The 18,179-nt window shown below is 45.3% G+C and overlaps 1 protein-coding gene across 3 annotated transcripts; it reads right to left on the bottom strand.

Moving 5' to 3' along the window:
• Positions 1–3,396: 3,396 nt before the first annotated feature.
• On the bottom strand, positions 3,397–17,797 carry lnx2b (ligand of numb-protein X 2b). Of its 3 annotated transcripts, XM_024382852.2 has the most exons (11): positions 17,642–17,794; positions 13,671–14,096; positions 12,314–12,912; positions 11,171–11,355; positions 9,994–10,184; positions 8,029–8,466; positions 7,699–7,842; positions 6,637–6,811; positions 4,419–4,659; positions 3,949–4,107; positions 3,397–3,538 (listed from the first exon to the last, which is right to left on the bottom strand). In XM_024382852.2, the coding sequence occupies exons 3-11, from the start codon at positions 12,715–12,717 to the stop codon at positions 3,403–3,405; spliced, it is 2,073 nt and encodes a 690-aa protein (XP_024238620.1). In that variant the 5' UTR covers positions 12,718–12,912; positions 13,671–14,096; positions 17,642–17,794; the 3' UTR covers positions 3,397–3,402. The 3 variants fall into 3 exon arrangements, with proteins under 3 accessions (XP_024238620.1, XP_024238623.1, XP_024238624.1); XM_024382855.2 differs by lacking the exon at positions 13,671–14,096; XM_024382856.2 differs by lacking the exons at positions 3,397–3,538; positions 3,949–4,107; positions 13,671–14,096 and adding an exon at positions 4,140–4,202 and having other exon boundaries at positions 17,642–17,797.
• Between the last annotated feature and the right edge of the window lie 382 nt (positions 17,798–18,179).

An 18,179-nucleotide genomic window follows, 5' to 3' on the forward strand; every position in this document is an offset into this window, starting at 1 on the left:
TACCCCTCCAATCTAATGGAGTACCACTTTGGGTTGTGTAAATTGTATTATCCTTTGCGAAAGCCTCATATTAATGTCAAAGATCATACGCAATCAATTGAGGGGAGTTTAGACAGTAACCATGCGGAGAGGTGGAGATGGGTGAATGGGCCTTTCTTTCCGTGTCCTCCAGAGGGCAGACTGACACACCATGAGAGATGAGCTATGAGTGTGTAGTAGTGTACAGCGGGTCTAACCATTTTGGATTCATGTAATTCTTGGTTCAATCTCTGTCACATCTCAGCTAAATTGTCTCTTTGAATAAAACCAGACCCTTATATATTTCCAATTCTCCTTATCCAAGTATGAGACGAAGAAGTGTGGTCCAATATTCATCCACAAACACGATTTAAATGCTTTTAAAGTATTACACATTGAGTGTTGAAGATAATTTCTTGTACTTTCAATCACATTATGTAACAAATGTATCACATTACTTGTGGGGAAAGAGATGGATTGATTTTGCTATGGTCCTGCAGCATCATCTAACCAAGAATGTTGGTCTCAGTTAAACTGAAATGCTTGCATTTTAGGTATTCAATGATTGAAAGCTAAGGGACTAACTATTTTTGCTGGTGTCTAAGTATGCCTACACAACAGCTGTTACTCAACATCCTCTGCAGGTGCCAGCAACCACCCATAACTCCTGCTTATGTTTTCATTAGGTTGCAGTAATGATAAGAAACAAGGGTATGTATAAGCTTTTTATTGATCAATATAGATACTAACATAACTGTTTCTAACCAACCATTTCATCCCTTATATCTTTCACTGAGCTGAAATTGAGGCCTTGACCCTTGCTGGAAAACCAGGGATGATTTGAAGCCGTCCTCTGCCGTCCTGATTTACATTCCTCCTAAAGCTCTCGTGGCGACAAGCCTGGCCCACTTCCCCCTCCAGATGACTGATACCCCCCCCAGCCACAGGACAGCCAGAGGCCAGGATACCAAAGAAAAAGCAAGGCCCAGCGAGAGGCACTAGGCCCCAGAGCCTGTGGATGAACAGCCATGGAGGAATATACTTGTTTTTTTTAAGTGCTGGACTTTAAAAGCCATTCAATACAATCTGAGAAGCTTTAAGTGCTTTGTAAATATTATGTATAAAATACAAAAGACAGGTTTTAGAACATTATGAAACCCAGGGATGAGCCATTACACAGGATAAAATGCCTACATTTCTCAAATATTAAACTATACTGAGGGCTTCCATCACATTCACAGGGTTTATTGAAAGGCCTGTAGTGTTTTATGACACCTTGAAAAGAACAGTGGAAGTCAATCTAAAGCTCCAACTAAGGCCAACTGCTCTGATCTCCTCCTGGCTCTTCCTGTGAACATTTGAACTAAATAACAATGAACAGATCATCCCTCCACTTAGTCATTGGTAAGAAAATGAGGTGGGAGCTTTAAGAAAAAAACGATGATATTTGGTTGTGGCAATTAAGGCAAGTGTTTGAACTTCTGTCCTTCAACATGTACAAGGCACCCACATTAATCAAATACATTTTTGTGCATTGCCTCATACTGAATGTAAGAGATTTTTACAGTGCAGTTGTATAGGAAATAAATCATTCATAAATACCAGAAGCCACTATAACATCCTTGTGTATATATATATATATATGGATAAAACACAGTATCTGTTCAAATCTAAATGTACAAAAATAAAAAGGCAGGTGTTGGAGAGGATGTGTACATGTGACTTAGTCAACTGTCACCCTTTCCTAATTGATTAGGTATATTAAATACATCTTAATTAACTGTGGAATTATGAGGATATGTTTCATAGCCTAAAATATGCCCCCCCCCCATGGAATTTGAAATCTACAAAGTATAAAAAAAAGTATAACCCAGCATTGAATAATTCAAATCACCATTAACATATGGGGGAGGGGGCAAATGGGTATCGTGAACAGGTAAGCAAAACCTGCTAAAAACAAAATAAAACCTGCTAAAAGCAAATGGTGTTCAAGACAGAGTAAAAACAATAATTCCAAAACAGTAAAGATCCTTCCAGTATACATTTAAAGATGGAATCCGCAGTAGGGGGAAACAGCGCCACTGGCCACCCTACCACCGCTGTTATTGTTGCCAAACTGAGGCAAGTCGCACAGCATGTAAAAAAATATTGCAGTACATACATATTGTGCGATTCTATCGAGCGTGTAATGATGTACCAGGGGGGGAAAAAAAGTGTTCGTTGTTTTCAGAAACTTCTTAGTTGTAATATCGCAGATAAACCAACCTCTGTGTATATTAGGTACACCCATCTAGTACCAGGTCGGATCCCCCTTTGCCTCCAGAACAGCCTGAATTCTTTGGGTATTCTACAAGGTGTTGGAAAAATTCCACAGGGATGTTGGTACATGCTGACGCGATGGCATCATGCAGTTGCTGCAGATTGGACGGCGGTACATGCATGCTGCGAACAGGCCGTTCCATCTAATCCCAAAGATGATCTATTGGGTTGAGGTCTGGGGACTGTGCAGGCCACTCAAGTAAACTGAACTCGCTGTCATGTTGGAGTCTGTGGATAGACGAGTTGTGCATTCCGAGATGCTGTTCTGCGCCATTATTTTTGTCTGTTTGTGGCCCGCCTGTTAGCTTGCACGATTCTTGCCATTATCCTTCGACCTCTCATCAACGAGCTGTTTTCTCCCGCAGGACTGCCGCTGATTGGATGTTTTTTTGTTTGTCGCACCATTCTTGGTAAACCCTAGACATTGTCGTGCGTGAAAAGCCCAGGAGGGGGGCCTTTTCTGAGATACTGGATCTGGCGTGCCTGGCACCAACGATCATACCACGCTCAAATGTCACTATTGTTGCCCATTCTAACGTTCATTCGAACAGTAACTGAATGCCTCAAAACCTGTTTGCCTGCTTTATATAGCACACCACAGCTACATGACTCACTGTCTGTAGGATGGATCCATTTGTGAACGGGGTGTACCTAATAAACTGGCCGGTGAGTGTGATATATATAAATATATAAACAGATGTGGCTGTTTCCACCATTAAGGACTCCAATTTTTGATTGTCAATTCATCCTTCACCCTGATAAGCCAGATTTGTTCAGCCAGAGAATCAACTGCCCTTTTGAGTAACAACAAAAACAACCAAAGCAGTGAAACAACTAAAATGTGAAATTCAGTCACACTAGTCAGCTAGGGCAATGTGCAAATTAAACTAGATTACAATCCACATCAGAAGAGATTACTTAGTGAAATTAATAAATCGGAAAAGTAACCATCTTTCCAAGAATGTCACCAATGAGATTCTAGGGTGGTATGTGCAGAGACAAGAGGCTCAGTGGAGACAGGAGCTGAGGAAGGCAGGATGTGCGTCCGTCTGTATCTTCGTGTGTCTACACCAGGCTCCCCGGCCAGGACACTACAGTCAGTGTGACTTTATTCTTCTGCAGCTTGAGCATGGGGATGAGGGACGAGTTGTTCATGCCCACCGTGGTAGCTCCGTTCACAGCTACAATCTCATCACCACACCTAGAGACAACACAGAGGGACAGTCAGTAAACATGGGGCACAAGAAATGCAACACAATGACCTACCCGCCACAATAATCAGTCTCCTAACAGCTGTGCATTAATTTCGAAATATGATGGACTTTTACAGGAGAATCACATCTAAATGAGCACTGGATACCAGGCTGGCTCCATCTCTGCTCTCAGTTGAATTAAAATGGTGAAACCAGGTATTTCTGTTCAATCCTGTCCTTGGGGAGGCAAGCCTGCACAAAAGGGAGTACATGCCTTATCAAAGTACAGGGCAGGCTTAACAAAACATAACTCCCTTCTCACTGCTCCTAAACTCCATCACCCACCCAGATAGTAACATGTTTTTCCTCACTGAAGTTTATTATAGGAAACTAGCACTGGCCGTGTGAAGCAACTCACTTGAGGCGTCCGTCGAGGTAGGCGGGTGTACCAGGCACGATGGTCTTGATGAAGAACGGCTGCTGTCCGTGACTCTCCTCGAAGCCGCCCACAATGCTGAAGCCCCAGCTCTCCTGATTGGTCTTCAGCAACACAATGTCACGGCACCAGTGCATGTGACTAAGGAGGAGAGGAAGTGACGCTCAAAAAAAAAAAAAAGTGTCCGTGGGATTTCATAAGCGCAGAATTAAGACCTTCGTGTTTTAAATGGCCACCTGAAACAAGTGATAGGGTACTTTTCCGACGCAACAGACTGTCCAAGCATTATCACACTGTTCAGACTAATATTGCTTGCTAGTATTGTCCAACTACTGAAGTGTTGAGTACAAGCTATACTCATGACACAGATTGGATTTGAAGAAATGCAAAGTTGAGGTCATGCAAACTTGAGGTAAGTTATTTTCCAACCAATGGTTAGTGTGTGTGCTTACCTGGGAAGCCCCAGCCAGCGGGTCCACAACGGGGCCCAGTTGACGTCATCCTCCCTTGGATTTTCCACAGACTCCATGGCCTCCTTGACGGCCTCCCCCTCATCCTCTGGGTCTTCTGAGATGGTCTGGATGACCCTGAGGACCACCTGGGCCTGAGCCGTCTGGGCCTTCAGCACCGCCACCGCCTCATTGTAAGTCAGCTGGGTCAGATCCACGCCGTTGATGCTCAGCAAGACATCCCCTGGGCAACAGAAATCAGAAACATGTCAAGAAAATGTAGCCTCTGCATGCAAAGCTGGCCTTGACATTTAACGGGAAGACCTTTTGATGTAAGAGCTATGCATATTGTCTACCCCTTCACTAACAGAATTATCCCCTTAAGAATTTAAATCTGAACATTAGCCATGCTACGTGGGGTCAATGTATGGAATGAAAACTGTCATGTCCTATCAAAACCATGACTGATAATGGTCACTGGTTTGGTGGTTATATGAAAGCATATGGTGCATTGAGAGAGTATTCAGACCCCTGGACTTTTTCCACATTTTTACATTACAGCCTTAGTTTAAAATGGATTAAATTGTATTTTTTTCCCTCAAACTATACACAAAACCCCATAATGACAAATGAAATTTGTCGCAAATGTATAAAAAGTTAAAAATAAACTGAAAATATCACATTTATTCAGACCCTTTAGTCAGTACTTTGGCAGCGATTACAGCCTAGAGTTGTCTTGGGTATGATGCTACAAGCTTGGCACACCTTTATTTGGGGAGTTTCTCCCATTCTTTTCTTTAGATTCTCTCAAGCTCTGTCAGGATGGATGGGGAGTGTCGCTGCACAACCATTTTCAGGTCTCTCCAGAGATGTTCAAGTCAAGTCCGGACTCTAGCTGGGCCATTCAACGACTTGTCCCGAAGCCATTCCTGTGTTGTCTTGGCTGTGTGCTTAGGGTCGTTGTCCTGTTGCAAGGTGAACCTTCGCCCCAGTCTGATGTCCTGAGCACTCTGGAGCAGGTTTTTATTAAGGATCTCTGTGTACTTTGCTCTGTTTTTCTTTCCCTCGATCCTGACTAGTCTCCCAGTCCTGCCGCTGAAAATCATCCCCACAGCATGATGCTGCCACCACCATGCTTCATCTTAGGAATGGTGCCAGGTTTCCTCCAAAGAGTTCAATCTTGGTTTCATCAGACTAGAGAATCTTGCTTCTCATGGTCTGAGAGTCCTTTAGGTTTCTATTGGCAAACTCCAAGCGGGCTGTCATGTGCCTTTTAATGAGGAGTGACTTCCGTTTGGCCACTCTACCATAAAAGGTCTGATTGTTGGAGTGCTGCAGAGATGGTTATCATTCTGGAAGGTTCTCCCATCTCCACAGAGGAACTCTGGAGCTCTGTCAGAGTGACCATTGGGTTCTTGGTCACTTCCGGGCGGCCAGCTCTAGGAGTCTTGGTGGTTACAAACTTCTTCAATTTAAGAATGATGGTGGCCACTGTGTTCTTGGGGACCTTAAATGCTGCAGAAATGTTTTGGTACACTTCCCTAGATCTGTGCCGACACAATCCTGTCTCTGAGCTCCACAGACAATTCCTTCGACCTCATGGCTTGGTGTTTGGTCTGACATGCACTGTCAACTGTGGGACCTTAAATAGACAGATGTGTGCCTTTCCAAATCATGTCCAATCAATTGAATTTACCACAGGTGGACTCCAATCAAGTTGTAGAACCATCAAGGATGATCAATGGAAACAGGAAAGGGAAATACCTAGTCAGTTGTCCAACTGAATGTATTCAACTGAAATGTGTCTGCTGCATTTAACCCAACCCCTCTGAATCAGAGAGGTGCCAGGGGCTACCTTAAAATCGACATCCACATTTTCGGCGCCCAGGGAAGTGGGTTAACTGCCTTGGTCAGGGACAGAACGACAGATTTTTACCTTGTCAGCTTGGGGATTCGATCCAGCAACCTGGGTTACTGGCCCAAAACTCTAACCACTAGGCTACCTGCCACCAATGCACCTGAGCTCAATTTCAAGTCTCATAGTGAAGGGTCATAATGCTTTTGTAAATGAGGTACTTCTGTTTTTTATTTTGAATACATTTACAAACATCTCTAAAAACCTGTTTTCGCTTTGTCATTATTGGGTATTGTGTGTAGATTGATGAGAAACAAGTTAAGGGGTCTGAATACTTTCAGAATGCACTGTATATCCCAAGTGTACCTTTTTTGATAGTGCCGTCTCGGTGCAGGCAGCCGACAGGCTGGACACTGGTGATGTAGACGGGCAGTCGGCTGCGGCAGTCCCTCCCCCCAGCGATGGTGATGCCCAGGGAGAGTCTTGGCTCCTTCTTCAGACTCACCATCTTCTCCTGACTGCAGAAGCCCCCTGGTGGATCCTGGGAAACACCAGGAAGAACCCTTCATTTGCTTTACATTGATGAGGAGCATTCAGTAGGCTATTTAGATTTGCTTCTTAAGATCAAAACAACTTCATAAGAATTATTTCTAGTCATCATAGAAAAGACTGGCGTCAAAGAAAAGTAGCACAATATGCCTGACTCTGCAATCCTTCTGGGGTGTGCTGCTCATCATCTGCCCCTCTCCATTTCCTAGAACTGAGAAGGATCTTTTGACTTAATTGATTCCTTGTGAAACCGCTTGTCCAAAACAATGTAAGCAGCAACATCTCAGATGCAGCTGCGGACTCAAGAGGTAATGTGCAAGGATCGACACTCGGCTCCCGAGTGCACGTGTCGACATCCACAGCTCCTGCCAGCATCCTTGTTGCTCTCTCTCTCTGGAGTCTGTTAACCTTCAGAGGGGGCTGGGGAGGAGAGACCTCCCTCTTCCTCCCCCCAGCAGGGAACCCTTCACCCCCAGCAACACTCAAAGCCTGGCCTCTGCAGGTGAAAGCTAACCAGCAGCTTTGATCCTCTGCCACCCAAAGCAACAAACAAATAGAACATGGTGAGGCAGCACTCTGGACCTTTTGATCAGGAGTGAGCAGGCCCCAGAGAAGGGCTTTTGTCCCTGGAGCAGGGACACAGGTGTCGGTCTGCTCCCAAGGCCCCTTTCACCACTGCCTAAGTGAGGAGGGCTTCTGTGGATGTGCTAGGAAGCCTGTACTGGTGACAGAGGGCTGGGGTGTGACTGATCGACCGTGGTGCCATGATCACATTATGTAAACATGAGACGCTTGTAGGATCATGTGTGTACACACCAACATACAGCAGTTTTTAGTACAGCGATTTGTAAGTTCTAATCCGGAGAGGAGATTGTTTACCTTCATGTAGGTGGAGGGGCGTCTGAAGTACTGGGGTTCTGGAGCCCTCCTAGCCACTCGGCCCAGCCCCTCTCCCCCACTGCCCCCCTCCTCCTGGGCCTCCGGCTGCCTCATCACCACAAAGTTCACCCGCACCTCACTGGCCTGCAGACACACACAGTTCAGGCCTCAGATTCATTACACAGCCAGCAAAGATATCCTGGGAACCTCTGCTAACATGAAAGTCAATGTTTTCGTAAGAGATCATAATAAATCCTATTTCCATAATGTCTCGTGCTTTGGTCTCCATGAAATAGCTGTGCTGTAACTTGTCTACTACAGAAGACCTACCTGTATGATCTGTGCTGCGTTCTCTGGGGTGCCGTGTCTCAGGTCCTGCCCATTGATGGCCATCACCTTGTCATTGTTGCATAATTTCCCGTCCTTGGCCGCCAGCCCCCCTGCCAACAGGTCCAAAATGAAGACCCCCGTCTCGTCCGACTTGCGGATCAGCTTGATGCCCAGCGGCTCCGAGCGATCCCTCTTTACCAGCGTCACCTGGATCACCGTACCCTGGTTGTGGGCGGTGCCGTGGGGACTGTGAGAGGGAGGGGAGGCGGTGGCCATGATGGTGGAGGAGGGAGTGTGGTACTCGAGGCCAGGGTGTTGCGGTTGACGGGGGTTGAAGCCCTTCTCCTGCATGACGATGAGTCTGAGCAGAGGGCATGGCCGCCGCAGCACGGAGATGGCCCGGCCGTGTGGGATAGACGCCAGGCTGACGTCATTCACCTAGACACAACACCACATGGTCAGCAACACGGACACTGATACAGCATCCCTCTGGAACACTGCAGGTGGACTAAATATACATAGAGTATCGACAGCTGAGCGAAGTGACTGGTCCCTGCGCTGATGGAGAGCCAAATTAAAATGCTTTCTGCTGATCACGGTAGAATTATGTAAAACTATACATCCTAGGAGAGGTGTAACTAGTTACTTCTAAACTGGTATTGTTTGTATGGTGAAAAACATTGTTTCAGGTTGGCCTTATGTCATTCAAAACTACTGACGTCACCGTTTTTAACAATAAGAAAATCAATAGATGTAGACATACCACTTTAAAAATACTAAGAGCTGTGCCTCCATCTTTACAGCCAAAAACCACAGGTAACTCGACTCATATTGCTCGAGACATTGCATCGACCTTTGGTTGAGAAGGTGTATGAAATTATTGGACCCATTTTTGACCAATTCCAGCTTTACAAACCTCATCCGAGAGAAGCCCTTCTTAAAAATCAATACATCGATACAAGCGAGGGATTCAATTTCAACAAATTAAGAACGCAATCTCCGCTCTGTCACACATCTCTCTTTACAGCCAATAGCTGTCCACAAAGGACCCCAAAAAGTGAGCGGTTATATTACTGCTACCAAGGCAGCTAGTAGGGGTGAGATGAGTTTTTATTCTAAATTTGTGATTGGTCAGCCCAGAGGAAGAGATGGGCACAGGCATTGTCATGTACCCCTGCCAGACAGCCAGGGGGAGGAGAAATCTGAGGAAGAGAGAGGGAGCAGGCTTCTGGGAAGGATGCTGTATCTTTGTGAAACCCCCTTCAAAATATATACCATCTCTGTACCCTAGTTCTACCCTCTGGGTGGAAACCAGATTTGAGTTTATTTAGATTTTTACAGGGACAGTACACAGACCATCTAGCGAGTGGTCTTATGTGTTGAGACAACCTCACCACTAGCATGTAATCTTCCTTAGCCTTTTGGTCCATTTACATACAACCAGGACCATAGCCTAAATGTCACTAGACTACGTGTCATAATCAGCCTTTTCTGACCAAGAAAAATAAAACATTGAAGAAAACCAGACAGAGCCTGTCTGCAATCAGGTGAACTTTGTTCTTTCCAGAAGATGGGGCTCGGCCTGAAAACAGCAATAGCTCAACAGTGAGTTTCAAAACCCTGTTTCATGGGCCTGCTTGCAGAACAGATCTCTGCCACGCATGTTACCATGAATCCAGAGACCCGTTCATCCTGAATATCTACTTCCCCACCAACAAATTCCCCCCCATTTACTGAGGATCATGGGAGCCCAAGGGAATAGGGTTGTGTGGAATAATAGGTCAAAGCTTCTTATAAAGCACCATCTTCACAAAGTGCAGCCATTACCATTGTTAAGGTGGACATTTCAAAGTATACGGCTACGGCACCAAAGCTACATAAGATGATGGGAAGGAAGGGAGCGGCCTGAACATATTTTTCAGGTGACCTATCCCTCTATTATTTACAGTGAGGAACCCGTCTCACCTCCAGAATGTGATCCCCCGGGGCCAGCCTGCCATCGCGGGCGGCCAGTGAGTCACGGATGATCTCCTGGATGACTATGTTGCCCAGGGGCGTGTCCTTTCCTCCCACAATACGCAGGCCCAACTCCTGCTCCTCCCGAATCATCTCCACCACGTTGGCCTCGGCCACCAGGCTGGACCGCATGGAGGTCTCTGTGGGGGGAGAAGGGGGCAGACAAGGGCATGATGATTTGAGGTACACGTTTACATAAACAGAGACAAACAACCTGACAAACGCATGCACGGGCACACACACTCACCGAGAGTCAAATATGCTCAAACACATGTCAATGGTCCATGGTTGCCTTTCATTGTGTGCGCAATGCCAACACACCCTGGGGTTCTGAATCAAGTAGGGCAAGTGGCAACCTATTCCCCAAGAATCACTCACAATGAGGTAATAATTTCTGCGATAATGATCGCCAGTGTTGCCAGGTAACTTTGTTTTGATGGACTTTGTTCCACAGTACTGGATTACAAATTCCCTGGAGGGGTTCTAAGTCTAGACCAGACAGAGGTTAGGTTGATACCAGAGGAGGCTGGTGGGGGGAGCGATAGGAGGACAGGCTCATTGTAATGGCTGGAATGGAATACATGGAACGGAGTCAAACACATGATTTCCATATGTTTGATACCGTTCCATTGATTCCATTCCAGCCATTACAATGAGCCCATCCTCCTATAGCTCCTCCCACCAGCCTCCTCTGGTAAATACACCTTCTGAAGGTTCAGACGAGGATTTGGCCGGAGTGTCTGAAATCCTAAGCCCCCAGCTAAATGATCAGCACTCGTCTTATCCAGGTCTGACAACTCTCTTGCCAGGAATGACCACATCAAAGGGGCTTTGGGTTTTCCCTAAAGTCAACACAGCTGACAGACTGTTTCCTTTCCCTTCCTTTCCCCGGGTGCATTCATAAAATCCTTACATATTCGTTGCCCCGATTGACACTGATATAGATTTGTCCATTCTTAGAAAGTATCCTATTTTTTTTTCCAGTGGGAGCTCACTGCTATTTACTTAGACTGACTATCATTATCATACAACAATAATCAGACTTCAGACATAGTGACGTTAGTGTAACGTCTATCTGGTTTGTGTTGTGGGCAAATCAGGAAGTGAGTGACGTGTGACATCTTACCGTCCTCGCTCTCTTCGAAGGCAAGGTTGATGAGGCCAGGCTCGGGCTGGGTGTCCCGGGTGGCGGTACGGGTATGTTTGGTATCAGCGCCTGACTCCCCCTCCCCCCTGTTCCCCTTTAGCTCATTCCAGGGGGGTCTCTTCCTCCTCTCTGCCTCCTCCCTCAGCCTTCTGAAAACAGGACATCTTAGAGAGGGAGGAGAGGAAGAAAGAGGAAGAGTGAGACAGTTAAGTCAACATTCAACAATCCTCCTTTTAATTAAACCTCATGACATTCATGCAAAACTGTCCGTGAAGGTAACCTAAAATACCCTGAGTGAGCACACGCCTCCTACATTTCTTTAGATACCATGTGACCAGCAAAAAAGGGAGTACGATCAATGTTCATTCATTTGTTTCAGTGAGGAGGAGGACAAGTCTAAAAAGCTAGAGGTGTGGGAAATGGGAATGAATAGATTTAGTGACTGGTGAGGGAGTCAGAGAGAGCAAAACTATGAGAAGAACTATGCAGATGAGGAGCCTTTTTTTACTGCATTGCAGGGAGTCTGAGGGGGGGACAGGTCGAGTGTGATTAAGTCAGAGAGCTACTGCTGCTGGTCCTGCTGTCTGAACTTTGCCTCCTGTCTGTTTGCACAGATGGTTGCAGAATGACCAGTTATCATAACATAACCTTTACCCACTACTGACTGTGTCATAGCTGCTTGCTAACCACTAAGACGATAAGCACCACACCACACTGGCCAAGTGAGGAAAGGGAAGGCTAATCCACAAATTACAAAGATCTCGGGGATATGACATTTGAGACTGAACCTCTCCTTTGAGTCCAGGCACTATGTAATAAAAGCTTTGTCATGGGAGACTCTAAACCTGATTGGCTTATGTTATGTGAATCCATGTTAAGTTAATTTTGAGTTAATGGGTCAAATGTTAATTCCTAAATTCAGGCATGGGAAAATAAATAGACCAGCCAAATATAAACTACAGTAAACAGACAGGTACTATTTTGGCTTACTTACTCTGGTTGCAAAGCAGACAGTTTAAACTCAACTCTTAACTAAATACCTTTCCCCATCTCAAACTGCCTCTTCTCCGCCCCATGCCAATCATCACCCCTCCGCGGTGCCCCAGCCATAACCCTATTCACCTGTTGTGCAAGTGGGGCTGCAGCTCACAGCGCTGCATCTGCTGCTGGCACTCAGCTTGGTGTGGACAGAGCACGGTCAGCTTGTCCAGCAGGTTCCTGACCAGCAGGCTGGAGGGCCGGCAATGGTACAGCTGCAGCTGCTGGCGGTCCACGGGACAAAAGTCCTGCTCCTTCAGGAAGCTGCTGAGGCACTGGAAGCAGTAGGTGTGTCCGCACGGCGTGTCCATGGGCTGCAGCAGGGGCTGCAGACAGATGTGGCACACCAGCTCGTCATCTACCTCATCCTGGTACTCAAACAGGTGGTTCTCCTGGCCTCCCTCGTGCTGCTGGCCACACTCCTTGCACATCTTTGCCCATGTTAGGCCAGCACTGCTGCTGCTACTGGGGACCATAGGCTCCGTCATGGCCACAGGCTGGAGTACCTAGCTAGCAAGTCCAACTTCCAATGTTCCACTGTCCTACTTCCTCTGTGCCCTCGTTTCCCTGAAAGGATATGCTTAGTTTATTTCATAAGGGGGGCAAACATCCCAAAGTGAAGGTGAGGTTTAAACCCTGATCCACCGCGTGTCATCTCCTCCTCACGTCTTCATCCTAGATTTCTGTTTAGGGAAGCACAAAAAGAGGTCTGCCGTTAGAGTTGGGATTTTCCTACTCATATTGACTGGCTCAACAGGAAATGACACAGAGCGGCAACAATATGGAGGCTGGAGCAGCTGTTTCCTCTCAGCCAGTTTCCTGAGAGACTAAAGGAATGCTCCTTTCGGCTACATGTCACTGTGCGCTTCATTAAAATAGCGGGGGGGGGTGAGGCGAGAAAGGACTAAAAGTTTTAAAAACGTGCTAGAATGAATACTGAATGAACTGGGCAGAAATTAAATCCTCTGATGACCCCCTCAGCTGTCTCTATCCCTCTGTGAGGCTTCTAATCTCTCCACTAATTCCCTGTCTTTAGGTGAGGCTGATTAAAAATGCATTCTTCGCTTTTAGAAACTTACTCTACACATGTGCAAAGAAAAGAAGCCGATGTGTAAGCTTCAATCAACACATACGTCAAATGTATCGTATAACCAGCAAATTGCAGCACAAACAAACAAGCATACGAGTGTGGTGTGAATATCTCAAAGTACACTGAATAGGAGTACCTAACCAACAATACTGACGCAAATACTGAGCTGTTTACGTGCCACCTTTTCTCGTTCCACTTTGTCACATGATAAAAACCCAGCCAACAGCATTATGTACACATACCAGCATCTCTGCATTCCCAGCACTCCTCTCTGACCCCCGTCGAGAGGTCAGCAAGGCAAAAGAGCAGACTGATTCTGTAGCTTGTTCGTCATTAGCTTGTTGCACCTACCTGAGAAGCTGATATCAGCGTTGCCAAGGGCCTCGGCCGGTCGGCAGCCACCGCATGCAAACAAGAAACTCAGACCCAACAGCTGTGCTGGCTGCCTGCAGCCTGACTGAAACCAGAGCTCTACATCCCCGGCACACAGTCAGAGGTTCTGTGTGTGTGCCCAGCACTGCACCAGCTGTGTGGCAAACTGAGGGGGAGTGGTGTGACTAGACTGAGGGAGGGGATGTAGAGGTGGAGGGAGGGGGGACTCAGACTGCTGATGTTGCACTAGCGCAGGCAAAACACTGAGGCCAAACCCAAGGCTGAGGAATTACACCAAGGCTGTAGTGTACACACACTGAGGTCAAACAGGACGGCCCACTCGCTCACCGCCTTTCTCGTTACTCAAGTGATCCTTCGTCTTGTAATGGATAAGCGTCACGGATCCTGTGGCAAAGCAGAGGAAGCATATCCAAGGTTCTGCCCGACTTCTTTGGGAATTCACATAACCAGACTCAATGACTCCAAAAATACTCAATCTGACCTGAGATTACTTCAGAAGATGGATGATGAAGTCAAGTGTGTCCCATAATTGGAATTCTGTGTAAAATAAAACAAACGCCACCCACTTGACTGGAGTAGACGGAATGCCTCCTTATCAACACATGCATGTTTAGACTTGCCTGGGCGAAACAGAGATTAGCCTAAATACAATTCCTCCTAATCTTTGGTATGCATATTTGCCATAGCATAAAAAGCACACAGTCTATAAATGTTTAATAGGAGAGAGCTGGACAGAGAATGTAGCTTAGAGAGAGGGAATGAAAGGGTCTATCGAGTTTCATTGAGGATGTAGCATGGGTGGTTATTAGAGGCCGTGGGCTGCTGAGGAGCCAGGCAGGCAGGGACCCTGAATGATTGTCCTTTTAGGAGATGAGCAGTTGAACAGACTTAATATTAGTTATCCTCTGAAAGAAGGTACCTTCTTTCAGACTACTCATCTCCTGTTCAACTACTCATCTCCTAAAAGGACACGTTCTCATGTATAACCCATTTAAATGTTCCATTGTGCTTCAATGTTTAAATTATATTTAATCAATGTTAAATATCATAATAAAAAATACATTAAAACATATTTTAAAATCAATGGTTTCTAATGCCTGGAGGAAACAACTAGGGAGGAAACTGCTTGGGAAGAAATAACTCATGGTATGTCTTCAGTCAAATCGTTATCCCGGGCTAAACATGCTTTGACAGCAGTGGTATGCAGTGCTATACCTTGTAATATTGGCAACGTTGCGTTGTTAAGTACTGAACTGTTCATGTGTAGTTCTGGTATAAGGTGTGCTCTGAAGATGACAAGGTGACCTTAACCGGGTGGGGAATACCTCAACATCAATGTGTAATCATGTGACATTCAAAGCTTTCTAGGCTCAACATTTAAGATTAGCCTCCCATGTACGGGTGCCATTGGAACAGTCACTCATAGCCAGATGAGCTTTTAAGTCAAACAGGACTGCCAGCTGTTCAGTCACTGTGGTTATGACAGACAATAACCTCCCCTCACCAATGTTTCCATTGTCTCCACAACAGAGGTGAGTCACATTTTCCGCACACCCTCGTAAAAGTGAACGCAGGTAAATCCATTAGGCAGACAGAAAAGAGAGACGTATTAGATCAGCTAAAAGGGGTGTGCGGAAATCCTGACTGATTTGACTGTCCGTTATGGTTGACAAAGTGAAAATACAGGGAACGCCCTGTATACTTTCCCCCTAAAGTTCACATTGCTTCATAATCTACCCACTCCCTTTCTACACCAGTATGATTGCTAGCCACCCTGAAGCATGGTACCCATTGGTGCCAGTCTCCACTACAGAACCCCATCCAGGCTAAAAAGTTACAGGTTGTAATCCTCCCACTGTTCACCAGCAGACCACTGTCTGAAAAGCACACAACACACTGGGTTCCAGAAACAAGACATCAACTTCTGACCAGGAATATCCATCCATGAATAGAGAGCTCCTTAGGTCTGCTACTCAATAGAGTGAATGAAAAAGAAAAGCATGAATTATCATCCATTACTCAAAAGGAACATACCTCTTCCAAACCAATTACCCCTATAGCCTACATCTGGTTTTATAAAGATGTGAAGATGGATGATTTGACACAAACAACCTCTTGATTTAGGCTCTTAGGAACATGACACTAGTTTCCCATGGAGAGGAGCTCACAACTAACAATAAAACAGTCATTGGCCAATAGCCACTACCACCTCAAGATCAAATAGGACTGTCTGAACTTGACATGCACATCCCATGCAATATACAGTTTATTAGGTACATCACCCTGTTCACAAAAATGGTTTGTTCCTACAGAAAGCGAGTCACGTGGCTGTGGCTTGCTATATAGAGCAGGCAGACAGGCATTGAGTCATTCAGTTACTGTTCGATTGAATGTTAGAATGGGCAAAATTACCTAAATTACCTAAAAACCTAAGAGACTTTGAGCGTGGTGTGATCGTCGGTACTAGGCACGCTTGTTCCAGTATTTCAGAAACGGCCGGCCTCCTGGTGCGACAAACAAAAAACATCCAGTCAGCGACAGTCCTGTGGGCGAAAACAGCTCGTTGATGGGAGGTCGAAAGAGAATAGCAAGAATCGTGCAAGTTAACAGGCGGGCCACAAACAGGCAAATAACGGCGCAGTATAACAGTGGTGTGCAGAACAGCATCTCGGAACGCACAACTTGTCGGTCCGTGTCACGGAAGGGCTATTGCAGCAGACGACCACACCAGGTTCCACTCCTATCAGCTAAAAACAAGAAGAAGCGGCTCCATTGGGCACGCAATCACCAACACTGGACAATTGAGGAGTGGAAAAACGTTGCCTGGTCTGACGAATCCCGTTTCCTGTTACGTCATGCTGATGGCAGAGACAGGATTTGGCATAAGCAGCATGAGTCCATGACCCCATCCTGCCTGCTGTCAACAGTACAGGCTGGTGGCGTAATGTTGTGGGGAATGTTTTCCTTGCACACGTTAGGTCCCTTGACACTAATTGAGTAACGTTTCAATGCCCGATGAATTCAGGCTGTTCTGGAGGCAAAGGGGGGTCCGACCTGGTACTAGATGGCTGTACCTAATAAACTGACCACTGAGCATATACTGGTTGTATGAGCAAATCTCCTGTTACCTCTCTATTCATATGCCTTAATTCAAATGATGTGCCATTGCAATACTCTATAATTTCAATATTCACTGTCAGTGACATAGCCTTAGTAGTATAGAATAAAACCTAGTCATTCACCAGAAAGTGCCCACTTCTAACACCTGACACACAGGCTTTAGCACTATTGTGTTACTGTAGAAGAGAGGCCATCGTTGAGGGCTGGTCTATTCCTTGGTCAGAAAACATAAATAATCCAATGTCCCCACTGACAGCTGATGTCAAGGTTAACAACCGAGCAAACTTCCCCCTTCATTCAAATTTGCGTTGCACACATGCGTGGTAAATCAATTAAGTGTCACTCCTCCTATACATTTTATGGCATTTTACCTTTTTTACTCACCTCACTGGAAAATAATGCTGAGCATTCCGCACTCTAAAAACAAACTACTTGACCACATTACGTTCTCACCTTCAACAACACAGCCTGAGATATGTTAGACTACCTTTAACATGTTGGAATGTGTTAGATTAGGCTATATATATATTATATATATATATATATATATATATATATATATTCATACACGTATGTTAATGGTGGGCTGTATAACATGTGTGAGAATACATTTAAAAAGTTGAACACCGTCATGTTCGATGAGAGAATAGAACGTTCGAGAACATAGAGATAGCCGAGACCGAAACTCGTCTTCTACAATTTGTGAAGGGCTTTTTCCGGAATAACAAAACAAACACAGTCGTGAACTCGTGCTATGACTAAAGTAGCCTATAGCATCTAGAAACGATTAATATAATCATATACGTTACATGTCTGGGTGAATAATACAGCTCATTTGTCCGAGGGCACCGACTCAGTTGTTAGAAGTACAGGTAATATCCCTAATTTCGAACAACAAAACAAGTATCCTAGGATCTGACGTCTCCACAGGAAGTCCATGCAGGTGATATTTAAATTAGGCAGGTTACTGTCCAACACCACACGTGAGTGACTCACTGCATAGATATTCTTTCATCCTTAAATATTGAACACCTTCCTCCTGTACGTGTCATCATCTGCATTTCACGATATTTTACAATGGGCAGTCCCTTCTTCACATAGTAGCAGCCTAGATTGTAGCCTATGAAGTAATAAATACATTTTGGGAAAGCTTCGATTTTAATTGGCAAAATTATCACGTAATGTTCAATTAAAAGTGATGACCATTTTGTGTTAAATTAAAAGTGAATACCATTTTTTTCTGCTAGTAGCCTACAATGTAATGATCAATTAAGTATGCATTGAGGATGAATGATCAATTGAGGATGCTTAAAGACTCCAGAGTTTGTATGCATAACAGTTTTATGA

This window comes from Oncorhynchus tshawytscha, linkage group LG21 (assembly GCF_018296145.1).
Source record: "Oncorhynchus tshawytscha isolate Ot180627B linkage group LG21, Otsh_v2.0, whole genome shotgun sequence".
NCBI lineage: Eukaryota > Metazoa > Chordata > Actinopteri > Salmoniformes > Salmonidae > Oncorhynchus > Oncorhynchus tshawytscha.

What these genes read in the sequence shown, in the direction of transcription:
- lnx2b (XM_024382855.2), bottom strand. Translation starts at nt 12,717, where the DNA reads ATGACGGAGCCTATGGTCCCCAGTAGCAGCAGCAGTGCTGGCCTAACA. An exon ending in GCCCCTCCACCTACATGAAG is followed by an intron (nt 6,812 to 7,698) that starts GTAAACAATCTC and finishes GGTGTTTCCCAG; the next exon opens with GATCCACCAGGGGGCTTCTG. An exon ending in TACCTCGACGGACGCCTCAA is followed by an intron (nt 3,539 to 3,948) that starts GTGAGTTGCTTC and finishes TGTTGTCTCTAG; the next exon opens with GTGTGGTGATGAGATTGTAG.